Below are 16,210 nucleotides of genomic sequence, written 5' to 3' on the forward strand. Positions count from 1 at the left end.
CCTATCCCATTAATATAGTAAACAGTACCTAATCATATCCCTTGATATAGTAAACAGTACCCACTCCTATCCCCTTGACATAGTAGACCGTACCTATACCTATCCCCTTGACATAGTAAACAGTACCTGTTCCTATCCCCTTGATGTAGTAAACAGTACCTATACCTATCCCCTTGATGTAGTAAACAGTACCTATACCTATCCCCTTAATATAGTAAACTGTACCTTCTACTATCCCCTTGATATAGTAAACAGGACATACTCCAATGCTCATAAAATAGTAAAAAGTACCTCCTCCTATCCCCTTCATATTGTAAACCTTACATTAAACATATCCCCATCATATAGTAAACAGTACCAACAGCTACAGATTTAATATAGTAAACAGAACCTAAACATATCCCCTTCAAATAGTAAAGAGTACCCACTCCTATCCCCTTGATATAGAAAACAGTTGCTCCTCCTATCCCCTTGATTTTGCAAAAGGTACCTACACCTATCCCTTTAATATAGTTAACAGTACCCACTGCTATCTCCTTGATATAGTAAACAGTACCCACTCCTATCCCCTTGATATAGAAAACAGTTGCTCCTCCTATCCCCTTGATTTTGCAAAAGGTACCTACACCTATCCCGTTAATATAGTTAACAGTACCCACTGCTATCTCCTTGATATAGTAAACAGTACCTACACCTATCCCTTGATATAGTAAACAGTACCCACTGCTATCTCCTTGATATAGTAAACAGTACCTACACCTATCCCTTGATATAGTAAACAGTACCCACTGCTATCTCCTTGATATAGTAAACAGTACCTACACCTATCCCTTGATATAGTAAACAGTACCCACTGCTATCTCCTTGATATAGTAAACAGTACCTACACCTATCCCTTGATATAGTAAACAGTACCCACTGCTATCTCCTTGATATAGTAAACAGTACCTACACCTATCCCTTGATATAGTAAACAGTACCCACTGCTATCTCCTTGATATAGTAAACAGTACCTACACCTATCCCTTTAATATAGTTAACAGTACCCACTGCTATCTCCTTGATATAGTAAACAGTACCTACACCTATCCCTTGATATAGTAAACAGTACATACAGTGCTTTGCGAAAGTATTCGGCCCCCTTGAACTTTGCGACCTTTTGCCACATTTCAGGCTTCAAACATAAAGATATAAAACTTACAGCTGTAATCGCAGCAAAAGGTGGCGCTACAAAGTATTAACTTAAGGGGGCTGAATAATTTTGCACGCCCAATTTTTCAGTTTTTGATTTGTTAAAAAAGTTTGAAATATCCAATAAATGTCGTTCTACTTCATGATTGTGTCCCACTTGTTGTTGATTCTTCACAAAAAAATACAGTTTTATATCTTTATGTTTGAAGCCTGAAATGTGGCAAAAGGTCGCAAAGTTCAAGGGGGCCCGAATACTTTCGCAAGGCACTGTATACCATTCCCTTTGATATAGTAAACAGTACCCACTCCTATACTATTTATGAGGTAAACAGCACCTACACCTATCCCCTTGATATAGTAAACAAAACCTACAGCTATCCCCTTGAAATACTAAACAGTACCCACTCCTATCCTCTTAATTTAGCAAAACGAACCCACTCCTATCCCCTTGGCCAGAGACTTAATGCAGTTCTACCAAATCTCTATCAACATGTTAAATGTGCAACCAGAGGGAAAACAATTCTAGATCACCTGTACTCCACACACAGAGAAGCGTACAAAGCTCTCCCACACCCTCCATTTGGTAAATCTGACCACAACTCTATCCTCTTGATTCCTGCTTACAAGCAAAAATGAAAGCAGGAAGCACCAGTGACTCGGTCTAAAAAAAAATATCAGATGAAGCAGATGCTAAACTACAGGACTGCTTTGCTATCACAGACTGGAACATGTTCCGGGATTCTTCCAATGACATTGAGGAATACACCACATCAGCCACTGGCTTTATCAATAAGTGCATTGAGGATGTCGTCCCCACAGTGACTGTACGTACATACCCCAACCAGAAGCCATGGATTACAGGCAACATTCGCACTGAGCTAAAGGGTAGAGCTGCCATAAGACTCCTGAACAGGTAACCAAATGGTTACCCGGACTATTTGCATTGTGTGCCCCCCTAACCCCTCTTTTACGCTGCTGCTACTCTCTGTTTATCTTATATGCATAGTCACTTTAACTATACATTCATGTACATACTACCTAAATTGGCCCGACCAACCAGTGCCCCCGCACATTGGCTAACCGGGATATCTGCATTGTGCCCCACGACCCGCCAACCCCTCATTTTAAGCTTCTGCTACTCTCTGTCCATCATATATGCATAGTCACTTTAACGATACCTACATGTACATACTACCTCAATAATTCTGACTAACCGGTGTCTGGAAAAAGCCTTCCTACTCTTTTTTCAAATGTATTTTTACTGTTGTTTTATTTCTATACCTACCTACACACACACACACACACTTCCCCCCCCCCCCGCAACATTGGTTAGAGCCTGTAAGTAAGCTCACTATAAGGTCTACACCCGTTGTATTCAGCACACGTGACAAATAAACTTTGATTTGAGAAAGTGAACAGTTCGTCCTCCAATCCCCTTGATATAGTAAACAGTACATACTTTTCCCATTGACATAGTAAACATTACCCACTCCTATCCTCTTGATATGGTAAACAAAACCTACACTTATCCCCTTGATATACTAAACAGTACCCACTCATATCCTCATAATTTAGTAAAAGGAACCCACTCCTATCCCCTTGGGAAAGTGAACAGTACCTCCTCCTATCCCCTTGATATAGTAAACAGGGAAAACACATATTCCTTTAAAAAAGTACCTACTCCAATGCCATTGATAAAGTAAACTTCACAAACTCCTATCCCGTTGATATAGTAAACAGAACCACCTCCTATCCCGTTGATATAGTAAACAGAACCACCTCCTATCCCCTTGATATAGTAAACAGTACCTACTCCTGTTACCTTTATATAGTAAACAGTATATACACACACGTGTCCAATTCATATATTAAACAGTACCGACTCCTATCCCCTAAATAGAGTCAACATTTCCCACTCCTATCCCATTGATATTGTAAACAGTAGCCACTCCTTTCCCCTTTGTATAGTAAACAGTACCTACTCCAAAGCCCTTGATATAGAAAAACCACATATTCCTATCCCCTTAATTTAGTAAACAGAACCCACTCCTATCCCTTAGAGAAAGTGAACAATACCTCCTCCTATCCCCTTGATATTGTAAAGAGCACCTACACATCTTTATATTGTGAACAGTACCATTAATGTAGTAAACAGTACCTCATGTCCCCTTAATAGTACCCACTCCTATCCCCTGCATATAGTCAACGGTACCTACTCCGGTACCTATTTTCAATACAACGTATAAACAAACATATACTAGGAAAACTCTTCACATTACAATGTTTTCGTAATAACGTCATCTATTAACAAAACAAAAATGACATTTTCATTTTCCATCTATCGTCATGACCACCATTGTGGCTGACAGAAACCATTGTTCCAAAGTCCCTTTATTCATGTTTAATGTCTGGTTCTCCATAGTAACAGGACAAAGGAATTTGTCTGTGGCCTGAGATTTACCAGGGGCGTGAGGGGCCATAAAACCGCCCACATCTTCAGACCCCTAGATCTCTCCTCTGTTGGGGTTGAGAGATAATCTGTAGGGTTGTGGTCTCCTGTAACCTGACCTGGTTGACAGTCATGACAATAGTAAACAGTACTTCTATCCCCTTAATATAGTATACAGTACACAGTCCTATCCCCTTGATATAGTAAACAGTATGTACACATATCCCCTTGATATAGGAAACAGTACCATCTCCGATCCCCTTTATATAGTAAATAGTACCTAGACATGTCCCATTCAAATAGTAAAGAGTACTTCTATATAGTAAACAGTACTTCTATCCCCTTAATAGAGTAATTAATTCCCACTTGATATAGTATACAGTACCCAGTCCTATCCCCTTGATATAGTAAACAGTACGTACACCTATCATCTTGATAAAGTAAATATTACCTACTCCGGTCCCCTTAATAGAGTAAACAGAACCTACTCAAATCCCTTTTGTCATGTACCGGCTCAAAGCCCGTAACAAAAGGGAGACAACGTGGAGATAGAGTAACAAAATATATATTTATTAAATCAAGTATAATATACAATGGTGTGTGTAATCAGTAATAAGAAGTGAGTGTTTTGCATGCATGGCATAATGCAGGGTGTTGAAAGATGCTAAAGCAAACAACCAAAAAAACACCAAGAAACACAACAAAATCTATAAAGGTGTCTGCATGGAGAGAGTCTCTTCCATGAATGGGGATGTGGTGTATTTATCCTGGGAGACACCGGGCCCAGGTGTTTCCCCGTGTAGCTGACGACCCTCCCAACTCCGCCCACCGGCATCCTAATAAGGATGCCAAGAACAAAGAGAATACGGCAGACAGAGTGGGAGGGTCGTCACATCTCCCCCCATAAAACCGGGGACCAACAAGGACCCCGGAACATCATAACAGCCTCTGCGTCCCAAATTGACACAGCCTCTGCGTCCCAAATTGACACAGCCTCTGCGTCCCAAATTGACACAGCCTCTGCGTCCCAAATTGACACAGCCTCTGCGTCCCAAATTGACACAGCCTCTGCGTCCCAAATTGACACAGCCTCTGCGTCCCAAATTGACACAGCCTCTGCGTCCCAAATTGACACAGCCTCTGCGTCCCAAATTGACACAGCCTCTGCGTCCCAAATTGACACAGCCTCTGCGTCCCAAATTGACACAGCCTCTGCGTCCCAAATTGACACAGCCTCTGCGTCCCAAATTGACACAGCCTCTGCGTCTCAAATTGATGAGGGGTTACGTGTTCACACTCCCAATTTGCCCCAGCCAACCTCCTCCCCAGACCTCAGCAACCTTTGCACAGGAAGCAACATTTAAGAGGAAAGAAGAAAACAAGACCAGGAGGGGACAGACAGGACAGAGAGAACATGACAATACGAAACAATGGTCAGTCAAGTAAACATTTAGGAAAAGGGTGCACGAGAGAGCGCATCAGCAATCACGTTTTCAGTCCCCCGGATGTCTCGCACATCAAGATGTAATGATTGTAAAAAGAAACACCATCTCATTATCCCCTGGTTAGGATACATCATGGACCTAAAAAAAAAAAAAAGAGGGTTATGGTCGGTGTAGACCACAATAGGTACTACCCCCAACCCGACATACACTTCGAAGTGTTGTAGCGCCCAAATAATAACTGTTCACTTTCCCAATAACCGAATAGTTGAACTGATAATCGTTAAACTTTTTGGAAAAGAAACCTACAGGCCTCTCAACCCCAGACACATCTGCTTGCAGCAAAACTGCACCTGCTCCCACATGACTAGCATCCACCTGCAAGGTAAATGACAAATCCACATGAGGAGCAGCCAGCACCAGAGTTGAGGTAAGCAACCTCTTTGCATCTTCAAAAGCCTGTTGACAACGAGTAGACCAAACGTAAACAGCCTTAGCTTTCAGCATATCTGTCAAGGGAGCGACCACAGTAGAGAAGTTATTACAAAAACTACAGTAATAACCAATCATGCCCAAGAAACGCATCAGTTCCTTCTTAGTAGTTGGTGGTGGAAAAGCATCAATAGCTACCACTTTAGCCCAAACAAGACGCACTTCAACCTGCCCAACCACCTTGCCAAGGTATGTAACGGTCGCCTGAGCAAACTCACAATTTGCCAGATTGATCTTGAGGCGACCCGCAGCCAGACAAGGCTTGAATACGGGACAGATGTTCTTCCCAAGTATCTGCATATATATATATAACTACATCGACCAAATAAACAGCGCACCCGGTCAGACCGGCGACAACCCTGTTCATAAGTCGCTGAAAAGTGGCAGGTGCATTACGCAGACCGAAACTCATAAACGAATACGAGTACAGACCAAAGGGTGTAATAAAGGCAGAGATTTCACGTGCTCTAGTCGTCAGTGGCACCTGCCAATAGCCTTTTAACAGGTCAAACTTAGCTGCACCGACTTCAACACAGTCCTCCATCCGAGGAAGAGGAAATTAATCTGGCTTTGTGACACTGTTTCCCTTATGGTTGTCGGTACAAAATTGGTTTGTTCCGTCCGGTTTACTGACCAAGATACAGGGAGAAGCCCAACTGGAGAAAGAAGGCTCTGCTATCTTACTCTCCAGCATGTACCTGACCTCAGCATCCAGACAACGAAGTTTCTCTGAAGAAACTCTATAGAACCGCTGACGAATGGGGTCAGCATCTCCAATGTTAATATCATGTTCTATTAAGTTTGTACGTGTAGGTAGGTGTATCAGAAAACAAACCTGGAAATCTCAGAATCAGACCAACCATCTCTTTCCACCCATCAATAGGTAGGTGAGTGAGAAGACTGAAAAATTCAGAGACACTGGATATTTTAGACAATCTACCCTGCAATATACAACCGTCGGGACCAGGAACATCTTCCTCCTCATGCACAGATCTAGCATGACAAGAACCCAAGGAAACAATGGTATCAGCCAAAAGAACAGGTTTTACCATCCTCTGTAGACTCCTACTGTTCAGTCTCAGAGGAACATGCATAATAGGGTTTTAACAAATTTACATGGCACAGCTGGTGTGCTTTCCTCCGTTCTGGAGTGGCAACTAGATAATTTTGCTCAGTGTACTGGCTCACCACTGTATATGGACCTTGAAACTTGGCTTGAAAAGGAGAACCAACAATTGGCAGCAGAGCAAGAACCTGGTCACCCAGACTAAAGTGACAAGGCTCAGTTCGGCGATCAAATATGCCCTTCATCCTCTCCTGTGAAGATGATAACTTCTCTTTAGCCATTTCACCAGCGGCATACAGGCGTCGCCGGAAATCACACACATACGATAACAGGGACTGAGGAGGCTCGGGAGACTTCCAGTCATCCTGGAGGACAGATAAAAGTCCATGCACCCTATGTCCATACACAAGGTAATTTGGACTGAAACCCGTGCGCTCCTGTGAAACCTCCCTAGCGGCTAACAGTAACCAAGGCAACCCCTCCTCCCAATCCTTATCAATCTCAGTACAATAAGCTCTCAACAAAGACTTAAGTGATTGATGGAAATGTTCCAGTGCTCCTTGACTTGGCGCGTGATAGGCACTTCACAAATTGTGTTCAATATGGAGCTGTTGAAGAACCTTACTAAACAGATTAGAGGTGAAATTACATCCTTGATCACTCTGAATGACCTTAGGGATTCCAAACAGTGAGAGAAACGGAGTCAAAGCTTTTAACACAGACTTAGTCGTGATAGATCGGAGAGGACAGGCAGCAAGAAACCTAGTGGTCTGACACATCACAGTGAACAGGTAACTACTACCCTTTTTAGAACGAGGCAGAAGACCCACACAGGCAATAATCAGATACTCAAAAGGTTGGCTGAGTACAGGAAACAAGCTTGATTAGATTTACGAGTTAATTGACAGGTGTGACGCGTTTTGATAAAATCAGAAACATCCCTCTTTAATCTAGGCCAAAAGAAATGTCTTAATATACGATTGTAGGTTTTCCTCACCCCCATGTCCAGCAACGTCGTTGTGAGAAGTTGCCAACACCAACTCACGAAGCTTAACTGGTACAACAACCTGACTAATTGCCTTCCCCAGAAGACAACTACCATGAGACACCCACTTTCTCATCAGGACATCCTCTTGGAGAAAATAGCCATGGGCGACATCTCCCAATTGTACCACAGGCAGAATTTGGTCACGCAACTTTTCTAATGTGGGGTCATGCTGTTGCGCATTGATTAGATCTGAGCGGGTTACAGATAACGGGATAACAGGGAAAACAGTGACATACTTTTTTGTATTATCATCATCATTAGTCAGCGCAGTGACCAGTTCGCCACGGCTCATAGAACGTGTCACTGCACATGCAGAGAACACCTCTGGGAAACTGTACATTCTCATCAGGAATCCTAACAAATGACAGCTTAGTGGAAACCACTAGAGATGGTACACGCTCACCAGCCAAGTTATTCCCAGGGATAACGTCGATACCCTCAATAGGCAACGAAGGACGCACCCCCACAACAACTTCACCAGCCCACAATCCAACATCAGTTTATGCAATGGAACTGACAGAGTGTTCAAACCTATTCCCCTAATTAGAACACTATTCCCCGAACCAGTCTCAGCAGAAAAGGGTAACACAGACTCCAATACAAATGATTCAGAGGCCACTGTGTCTCAGGATCTTCACTGGCACTAGGTCTTTACTTCCTAACATAGACACAAAACCTTCCGTAATGAAAGGTAAATAGCCTGGATCAATATGGACTTTCACATGCTCCTGGGCATGAGGCAATGAGTCATGAGTGAACTGATGTGGAACAGGCGCAGCTAACGCGGTAGGCTTAGATTTAGCGTAAGCACCCTTTGACCTGAGAAGTGGACATTCGTTTTTCCAATGACCTGAACCTTGACAGTAGTGACACTCTTGACCAATAGTGACACTCTTGTTCAACCCTAGTTGAATAGAACTCTGCCCGTGAGCCAAAGTATCTCGGTGAGTGAAGCCCAAATCTATCCGAACTCATTCAGAATACGGGGCACTGCAAAGACACTTTCGTGAGTCAACACATACTCGTCCGCCAAAACCACAGCTTCAGCGACATTCTTTACTTTTCATTCATTAATATACGTGGCAATACGATCAGGGATTGTGTCCTTAAATTGATCTAACAATCAGATCACACAGCCCTTGGAAAGTCACAACTGCAGAGGCAGAACACCCAGCGATTAAACTAAAGATAATTCTCACGGAAACTCAACATGAGTCTGTTTATCATTCCTTTTTAAAGTTCTAAACCATTGGTTGTAAGCCTCAGGGACCAATTCATAAATTTGTAACACAGCCATTTTAACCTCATCATAACTGGCACTGTCGTGTACACTAAGAGCTGAATATGCTTCCTGCGCTTTACCAGTCAGTACACACTGCAACATTAAAGTGCGGTCAGAATCAAGCCAACTCCTAGCGTCAGCAACACACTCAAACAACGAAAAGTATGTCTCAGGGTCCTTTTCATTAGAGGCAATAACTGTAAGTTCCCAACAATATCAAATGCGTCCGGGGCACGACCAAAAGAGGAACGACCCCTAGGTATATCTGGGTCACCTTCCCAGAACAAACTCTCCCCTGAGATCTTTCTTTCCCTAACCAACTCTATCCATTCCTGTTGAAACTTGATTTTAGCACGCTCCATATGTTGTTTAAATGCCAATTCCTTTTCATACTTTACACGATCATGCTCTAGCTTCTCACGATCATGCTCTAGCTTCTCACGATCATGCTGCCGATCATGCTCTAGCTTCTCACGATCATGCTGCCAATCATGCTCTCTCTTCTCACGATCATGCTGCCGATCATGCTCTAGCTTCTCACGATCATGATGCCGATCATGCTCTAGCTTCTCACGATCATGATGCCGATCATGCTCTAGCTTCTCACGATCATGCTGCCGATCATGCTCTAGCTTCTCACGATCATGCTGCCGATCATGCTCTAGCTTCTCACGATCTTGCTCTAGCTTCTCACGATCATGCTCTAGCTTCTCACGATCATGCTCTAGCTTCTCACGATCATGCTGCCGATCATGCTCTCTCTTCTCACGATCATGCTCCAGTTGTAACAGAAGCAGTTCTTTCTGCTGTTCAAAAAGAAGACTACTAGGGCTAACCGATGGAATGGCCATTGTAACGTTACGGGGAGACGACGAGTCCTCAGCAGAGGCTGGCCCAGTGGTAACTTCAAGAATACCACGCCATCAGATTGGGCTTCATATCAACCTAATATAATTCTTTAGACATTTATCACTAATTTTAACCTTGTAGTGTTCAGTGACCTTCAACAGCTGTTCTTTAGTACCTCATTCTAACAATTCCTCTGATGGAAAGCAATTTAACTCATCTACATAAGACGCCATAGATACGAGAAAAAAAAATCTCGCTCTTCCCCTCTGCTGAGCACACCAGACCACAACCTGAGAAGTGACAATCACCCTGAGCACCATAGAAGAGAGATGAGATACGGAGCTTCCCAAAACCTACAATAACTCAACCCTAGTCTTCATGCGGATTTGCGGTGGGAATTTATGCACTGTAGCCCGCTGGCAAGGAAAATTCCACCAAGCCACGGATGTGCCCCCGAGACAACTGCTCAGTCTACAGACACCACACAAATCACAAACATTAACCATGCCCAACATATTCCAAAAATGAAACACGGCGCTAAGCCTATCAGGGGAAAAAGGCTATAGCTCCGGGTAGCAAGTTCCACTACCCTACCCAAATCTCCCGAGGTACACAGCCAATTACTCACCTCCTCAGACTGATGTCCCAACAGAAAGTAGAACAAGAGTTAAGGCTGGACAGGGCCTGGAAACTAACCATTATACTCTCCAACGCAGCACACAAACCAAACAACAAAGGCAACCAATACTGGGCCTATCAAACTCAAACAAAATATACAAACCAAACACGTACCTCCACGGTCTCCCAAACCAATACGTTCAAAAATCCCAGATGAGCCCCCACTTGTCACGAACTGGCTCAAAGCCCGTAACAAAATGGAGACAACGAGTAACAAAATATATTTTTTAAATAAAGTAATTCAGTGTAATACACAATGGTGTGTGTAATCAGTAATCAGTAGTGTGAGTGTTTAGCATGCATGAATGGGATAATGCAGGATGTTGAAAGATGCTAACGCAAACAACCAAAAAAACACCAAGAAACACAACCAAATCTATAAAGGTGTCTGCATGGAGAGAGTCTGGGGAAGTGGTGTATTTATCCTGGGAGACACCGGGCCCAGGTGTTTCCCATGTAGCTGACGACCCTCCCAACTCCGCCCACCGACATCCTAATAAGGAAACAAGAACAAAGAGAGAATACGGCAGACAGAGTGGGAGGTTGTCACACTTTAATATAGGAAACAGCACCTACTCCTATCCCCTTGATTTACTAAACAGCACATACTCCTATCCCCTTAATGTCATAAGGAGTACCTTCTCCTATCCCCCTGAGATAGTAAAGAGCACGTACACCTATCCCCTTGATATAGTGAACAGTACCTACACCTATCCCCCAATATAGTAAACAGAAACCACTCCTATACACACACCTTTCCCTTTTATATAGTATACAGTACCCACTCCTATCCTCTTTGAGGTAAACATTACCTACACCTATCCCGTTGAAATAGTAAACAGGACCAACACCTATCCCCTTGATATAGTAAACAATCCAACACCGATCCCTTTGATAAAGTAAACAGCACCCACTCCTATCTTCTGAATTTAGTAAACAGTTCGTAATCCTATCCCCTTGATATAGCAAACGGTATCTACACCTACACCTATCCCTTTAATATTGTAAAAACTTCCTGCTCATATCCCCTTTATATACTAAACAGTACCTATACCTATTTCCTTAATATAGTAAACAGTCCCTACACCTATCCCCTTTATATAGCAAACAGTACCTACACCTATCCCCTTTATATAGCAAACAGTACCTACACCTATCCCCTTAATCTAGTAAACAGTACCTACTCCTATCCCCTTTATATAGCAAACAGTACCTACACCTATCCCCTTTATATAGCAAACAGTACCTACACCTATCCCCTTAATCTAGTAAACAGTACCTACTCCTATCCCCTTTATATAGCAAACAGTACCTACACCTACCCCCTTGATATAGTAAACAGTACCTACACCTATCCCCTTAATCTAGTAAACAGTACCTACTCCTATCCCCTTTATATAGCAAACAGTACCTACACCTATCCCCTTAATCTAGTAAACAGTACCTACTCCTATCCCCTTTATATAGCAAACAGTACCTACACCTACCCCCTTGATATAGTAAACAGTACCTACACCTATCCCCTTAATCTAGTAAACAGTACCTACACCTATCCCCTTTATATAGCAAACAGTACCTACACCTACCCCCTTGATATAGTAAACAGTACCTACACCTATCCCCTTTATATAGTAAACAGTACCTACACCTATCCCCTTGATATAGTAAACAGTACCTACATCTGTCCCCTTAATATAGTAAACAGTACCTACTCCTATCCCCTTTATATAGTAAACAGTACCTACACCTATCCCCTTTATATAGCAAACAGTACCTACACCTATCCCCTTGATATAGTAAACAGTACCTACATCTGTCCCCTTAATATAGTAAACAGTACCTACTCCTATCCCCTTTATATAGTAAACAGTACCTACACCTATCCCCTTTATATAGCAAACAGTACCTACACCTATCCCCTTTATATAGTAAACAGTACCTACACCTATCCCCTTAATATAGTAAACAGTACCTACATCTGTCCCCTTAATCTAGTAAAGACTACCAACACCCATCCCCTTGATATAGTAAACAGTACATACACCTTTCCCTTTGATATAGTAAACAGTACCCACTCCAATCCCTTTAATAGACTCAACATTTACCACTCCTTTCCCATTTATATAGTAAACAGTACCCAGTCCTATCCCCTTGATATAGTAAACAGTACCCAGTCCTATCCCCTTGATGTAGTAAACAGTACCTACACCTATCCCCTTAATATAGTAAACAGTACCTAAACCTATCCGCTTAATATAGTAAACAGTACCTACTCCAAAGCCCTTGATATAGTAAACAGTACCTACACCTATCCCCTTGATATAGTAAACAGTACCTACTCCAAAGCCCTTGATATAGTAAACAGTACCTACACCTATCCCCTTGATATAGTAAACAGTACCTACACCTATCCCCTTTATATAGTAAACAGTACCTATACCTATCCGCTTAATATAGTAAACAGTACCTACTCCAAAGCCCTTGATATAGTAAACAGTTCGTAATCCTATCCCCTTGATATAGCAAACGGTATCTACACCTACACCTATCCCTTTAATATTGTAAAAACTTCCTGCTCATATCCCCTTTATATACTAAACAGTACCTATACCTATTTCCTTAATATAGTAAACAGTAGCCACTGCTATCAACCTTGATATAGTAAACAGTACCTACACCTGTCCCCTTGATATAGTAAACAGTACGTTCACTTATCCCCTTGATATAGTAAACAGTACCTACATCTGTCCCCTTAATCTAGTAAAGACTACCAACACCTTTCCCTTTGATATAGTAAACAGTACCCACTCCAATCCCTTTAATAGACTCAACATTTACCACTCCTTTCCCATTTATATAGTAAACAGTACCCACTCCTTTCCCCTTGATATAGTAAACAGTACCCACTCCTTTCCCCTTGATATAGTAAACAGTACCCACTCCTTTCCCCTTGATATAGTAAACAGTACCCACTCCTTTCCCCTTGATATAGTAAACAGTACCCACTCCTTTCCCCTTGATATAGTAAACAGTACCTAAACCTATCCGCTTAATCTAGTAAACAGTACCTACTCCAAAGCCCTTGATATAGTAAAAAGCACATACTCCTATCCCCTTGATATAGTAAACAGTACATATACCTATCCCCTTAATCTAGTAAACAGTACCTACACCTACACCTATCCCCTTAATCTAGTAAACAGTACCTACTCCAAAGCCCTTGATATAGTAAAAAGCACATACTCCGATCCCCTTGATATAGTAAATAGTACCTAGACATGTCCCATTCATATAGTAAACAGTACTTCTATATAGAAAACAGTACTTATATCCCCTTAATAGAGTAATTAATTCCCACTCCTAACCCGTTGATTTAGTATACAGTACCCAGTCTTATCCCCTTGATATAGTAATAATAGTGGGGTGTTAGGGTAGCCTAGTGGTTAGAGCATTGGACTAGTAAACAGAAGGTTGCAAGTTCAAATCCCTGAGCTGATAAGGTACAAATCTGTCGTTCCCCTTGATATTGTAAACAGTACCTACACCTATCCCCTGTTATTGACCAAATACTTATTTTCCACCATAATTTGCAAGTAAATTCATAAAAAATGCTACAATGTGATTTTCTGGAGAAAAAAAATCTCATTTTGTCTGTCATAGTTGAAGTGTACCTATGATGAAAATTACATGCCTCTCTCATCTTTTTAAGTGGGAGAACTTGCAGTTCAGACAGTTAGATTTGGGTATGTCATTTTAGGCAAAGATTGGAAAAAAAGGGGGCGATCCTTATAAGCATATGGAGAAACACACTTAGACATGTACAGGTGTGTGAGCATGGTATGCTTGCTCTGTTTTTCACTCTCACACAGACAAGAACACACAAACTCTCCTTTTCCCTCCTCCCTCTTCCTCTCCATCCATCTCTCTCTCCCTCCATCCCTCTCTCCCTCCATCCCTCTCTCCCTCCATCCCTCTCTCCCTCCATCACCTTCCTCAGTCTGCCAGTGTACTGATCTGAAGTGAGGTGTGAATTACACAGGCCAGTGGAGCTGAGCAGAGTAGAAGCCTGCCCATGGGATAATTGAATTATTCTTAATAGCAACCTTGTTAAAATATTGATTCTGTGTTACAGTTCTGGAGGAAAACAATCAATCAATGAAGGTGATCAAACATGTTATCATAGAACAAAGCTTTTGATTGACACAGCTTGCGATCCCACCTAACCAATCACGGTCTGGTGATCAGGCTGTTTTCAGTGTGCGTGTGTGTGTGAAAAGAGAGCAAGCAAAGACTAAACAATCCTTGCCAGAGTAATTAATCAATGAAACAACATGTGAAACAGAGACACAAAACAAAATACTCAAACAAATATGAATTCTGACTTTCTTACCTCTGTGTTAAACTACAGTAAGTGTCTCATGATGTTATGACCCCAGTCATGAGCAGTTTGGCCTCTGGCTAACCTTTGACCTTTACTGGATGTTGTTATTGTCTCTCCACAGGTTGTGTGACTGTGACCGTAGGGGCAGTGTGGGCGTCTGCTCTGTGCTGGATGGTGGCTGTCACTGCAGGGTTAACGTGGAGGGACAGGCGTGTGACAGGTGACTTTTATATTGTACTGTTCTTTCTTCAAAATTGAAAAATAGGCATGTGACAGGTGACCCGTGATAGGCTACTGCATCATCACCTTATATAACATAATACTACCCTCCGGTTACCACGGTGACACAGACTCCCAGGAACGTTTTCAGTGTTGCCTATTGAGTGACTGTCGCTATATTTAGCAAGTTTTCCAACCCCTCCAGCAACTTTTATTGGTAAAAGAGGCTAGCAACACGTTCAGCTACTTTTCAGGCTGGCTTTAAGAAGTTTTGACACTGAGGATTTCTATGGTTTTAAAAGCATTTAGCGACTTTTCACACTCAATTCTTCCGCAAACGAGAGTGGGAGAAGCTGTCTGCAACAGAAGTCACCACAACGGTACAGACACAGAAACACTTTGTTCTGCTTCCTACTGTTAGCACAATGGCGTACAGGATTAAGCTTTGATGCCGCCTGCTGCCGTTGTTCAACAGAACGTATCTTGACATTTTCTGGCACCGCTCTTTAACAAACTGTATCCAAATGGAGTCGGCACGGTAACCCATTGAAAACAGGTTTTCAAACTAACTGACAAGTACATTTTTTCCAGAGTACAAAACACATTATAAATGGTACTGTATACTAAACAAAAATATAAACACAAAATGCAACAATTTCAAAGATTTTATTAAGTTACAGTTCATATAAGGAAATCAGTTGATTTAAATTAATGAATTAGGCCCTAATCTATGGAATTCACATGACTGGGAATACAATCATTCAATCAAATGTATTTATAAAGCCCTTTTTACATCAGCCAATACAGATACCCAAGAAAGCTAAGGTAACTGAACTAAATGACTCGCCCCGTAGCACTCACTTCTGTCGTCATGAAGTGCTTTGAGAGGCTAGTTAAGGATCATATCACCTCTACCTTACCTGACACCCTAGACCCACGTCAATTTGCTTACCGCCACAATAGATCCACAGACGATGCAATCGACATCGCACTGCACACTGCCTTATCCCATCTGGACAAGAGGAATACTTATGTAAGAGAGGAGGAATACTTATGCTGTTCAAAGACTATAGCTCAGCATTCAACACCATAGTACCCTCAAATCAAATCAAA

The 16,210-nt window shown here is 42.1% G+C and overlaps 1 protein-coding gene across 1 annotated transcript in view; it reads left to right on the top strand.

Moving 5' to 3' along the window:
• Positions 1 to 16,210, top strand: part of LOC109868813 (laminin subunit gamma-3-like) — a 103,160-nt gene that overhangs the window by 54,821 nt on the left and 32,129 nt on the right. Inside the window, exon 7 of the mRNA XM_031802655.1 lies at positions 15,000 to 15,098. Coding sequence (XP_031658515.1) covers positions 15,000 to 15,098 — 99 coding nt within the window. The remainder of the gene's footprint in view (positions 1 to 14,999; positions 15,099 to 16,210) is intronic.

This window comes from Oncorhynchus kisutch, linkage group LG23, assembly GCF_002021735.2.
Source record: "Oncorhynchus kisutch isolate 150728-3 linkage group LG23, Okis_V2, whole genome shotgun sequence".
NCBI classification, from domain to species: domain Eukaryota; kingdom Metazoa; phylum Chordata; class Actinopteri; order Salmoniformes; family Salmonidae; genus Oncorhynchus; species Oncorhynchus kisutch.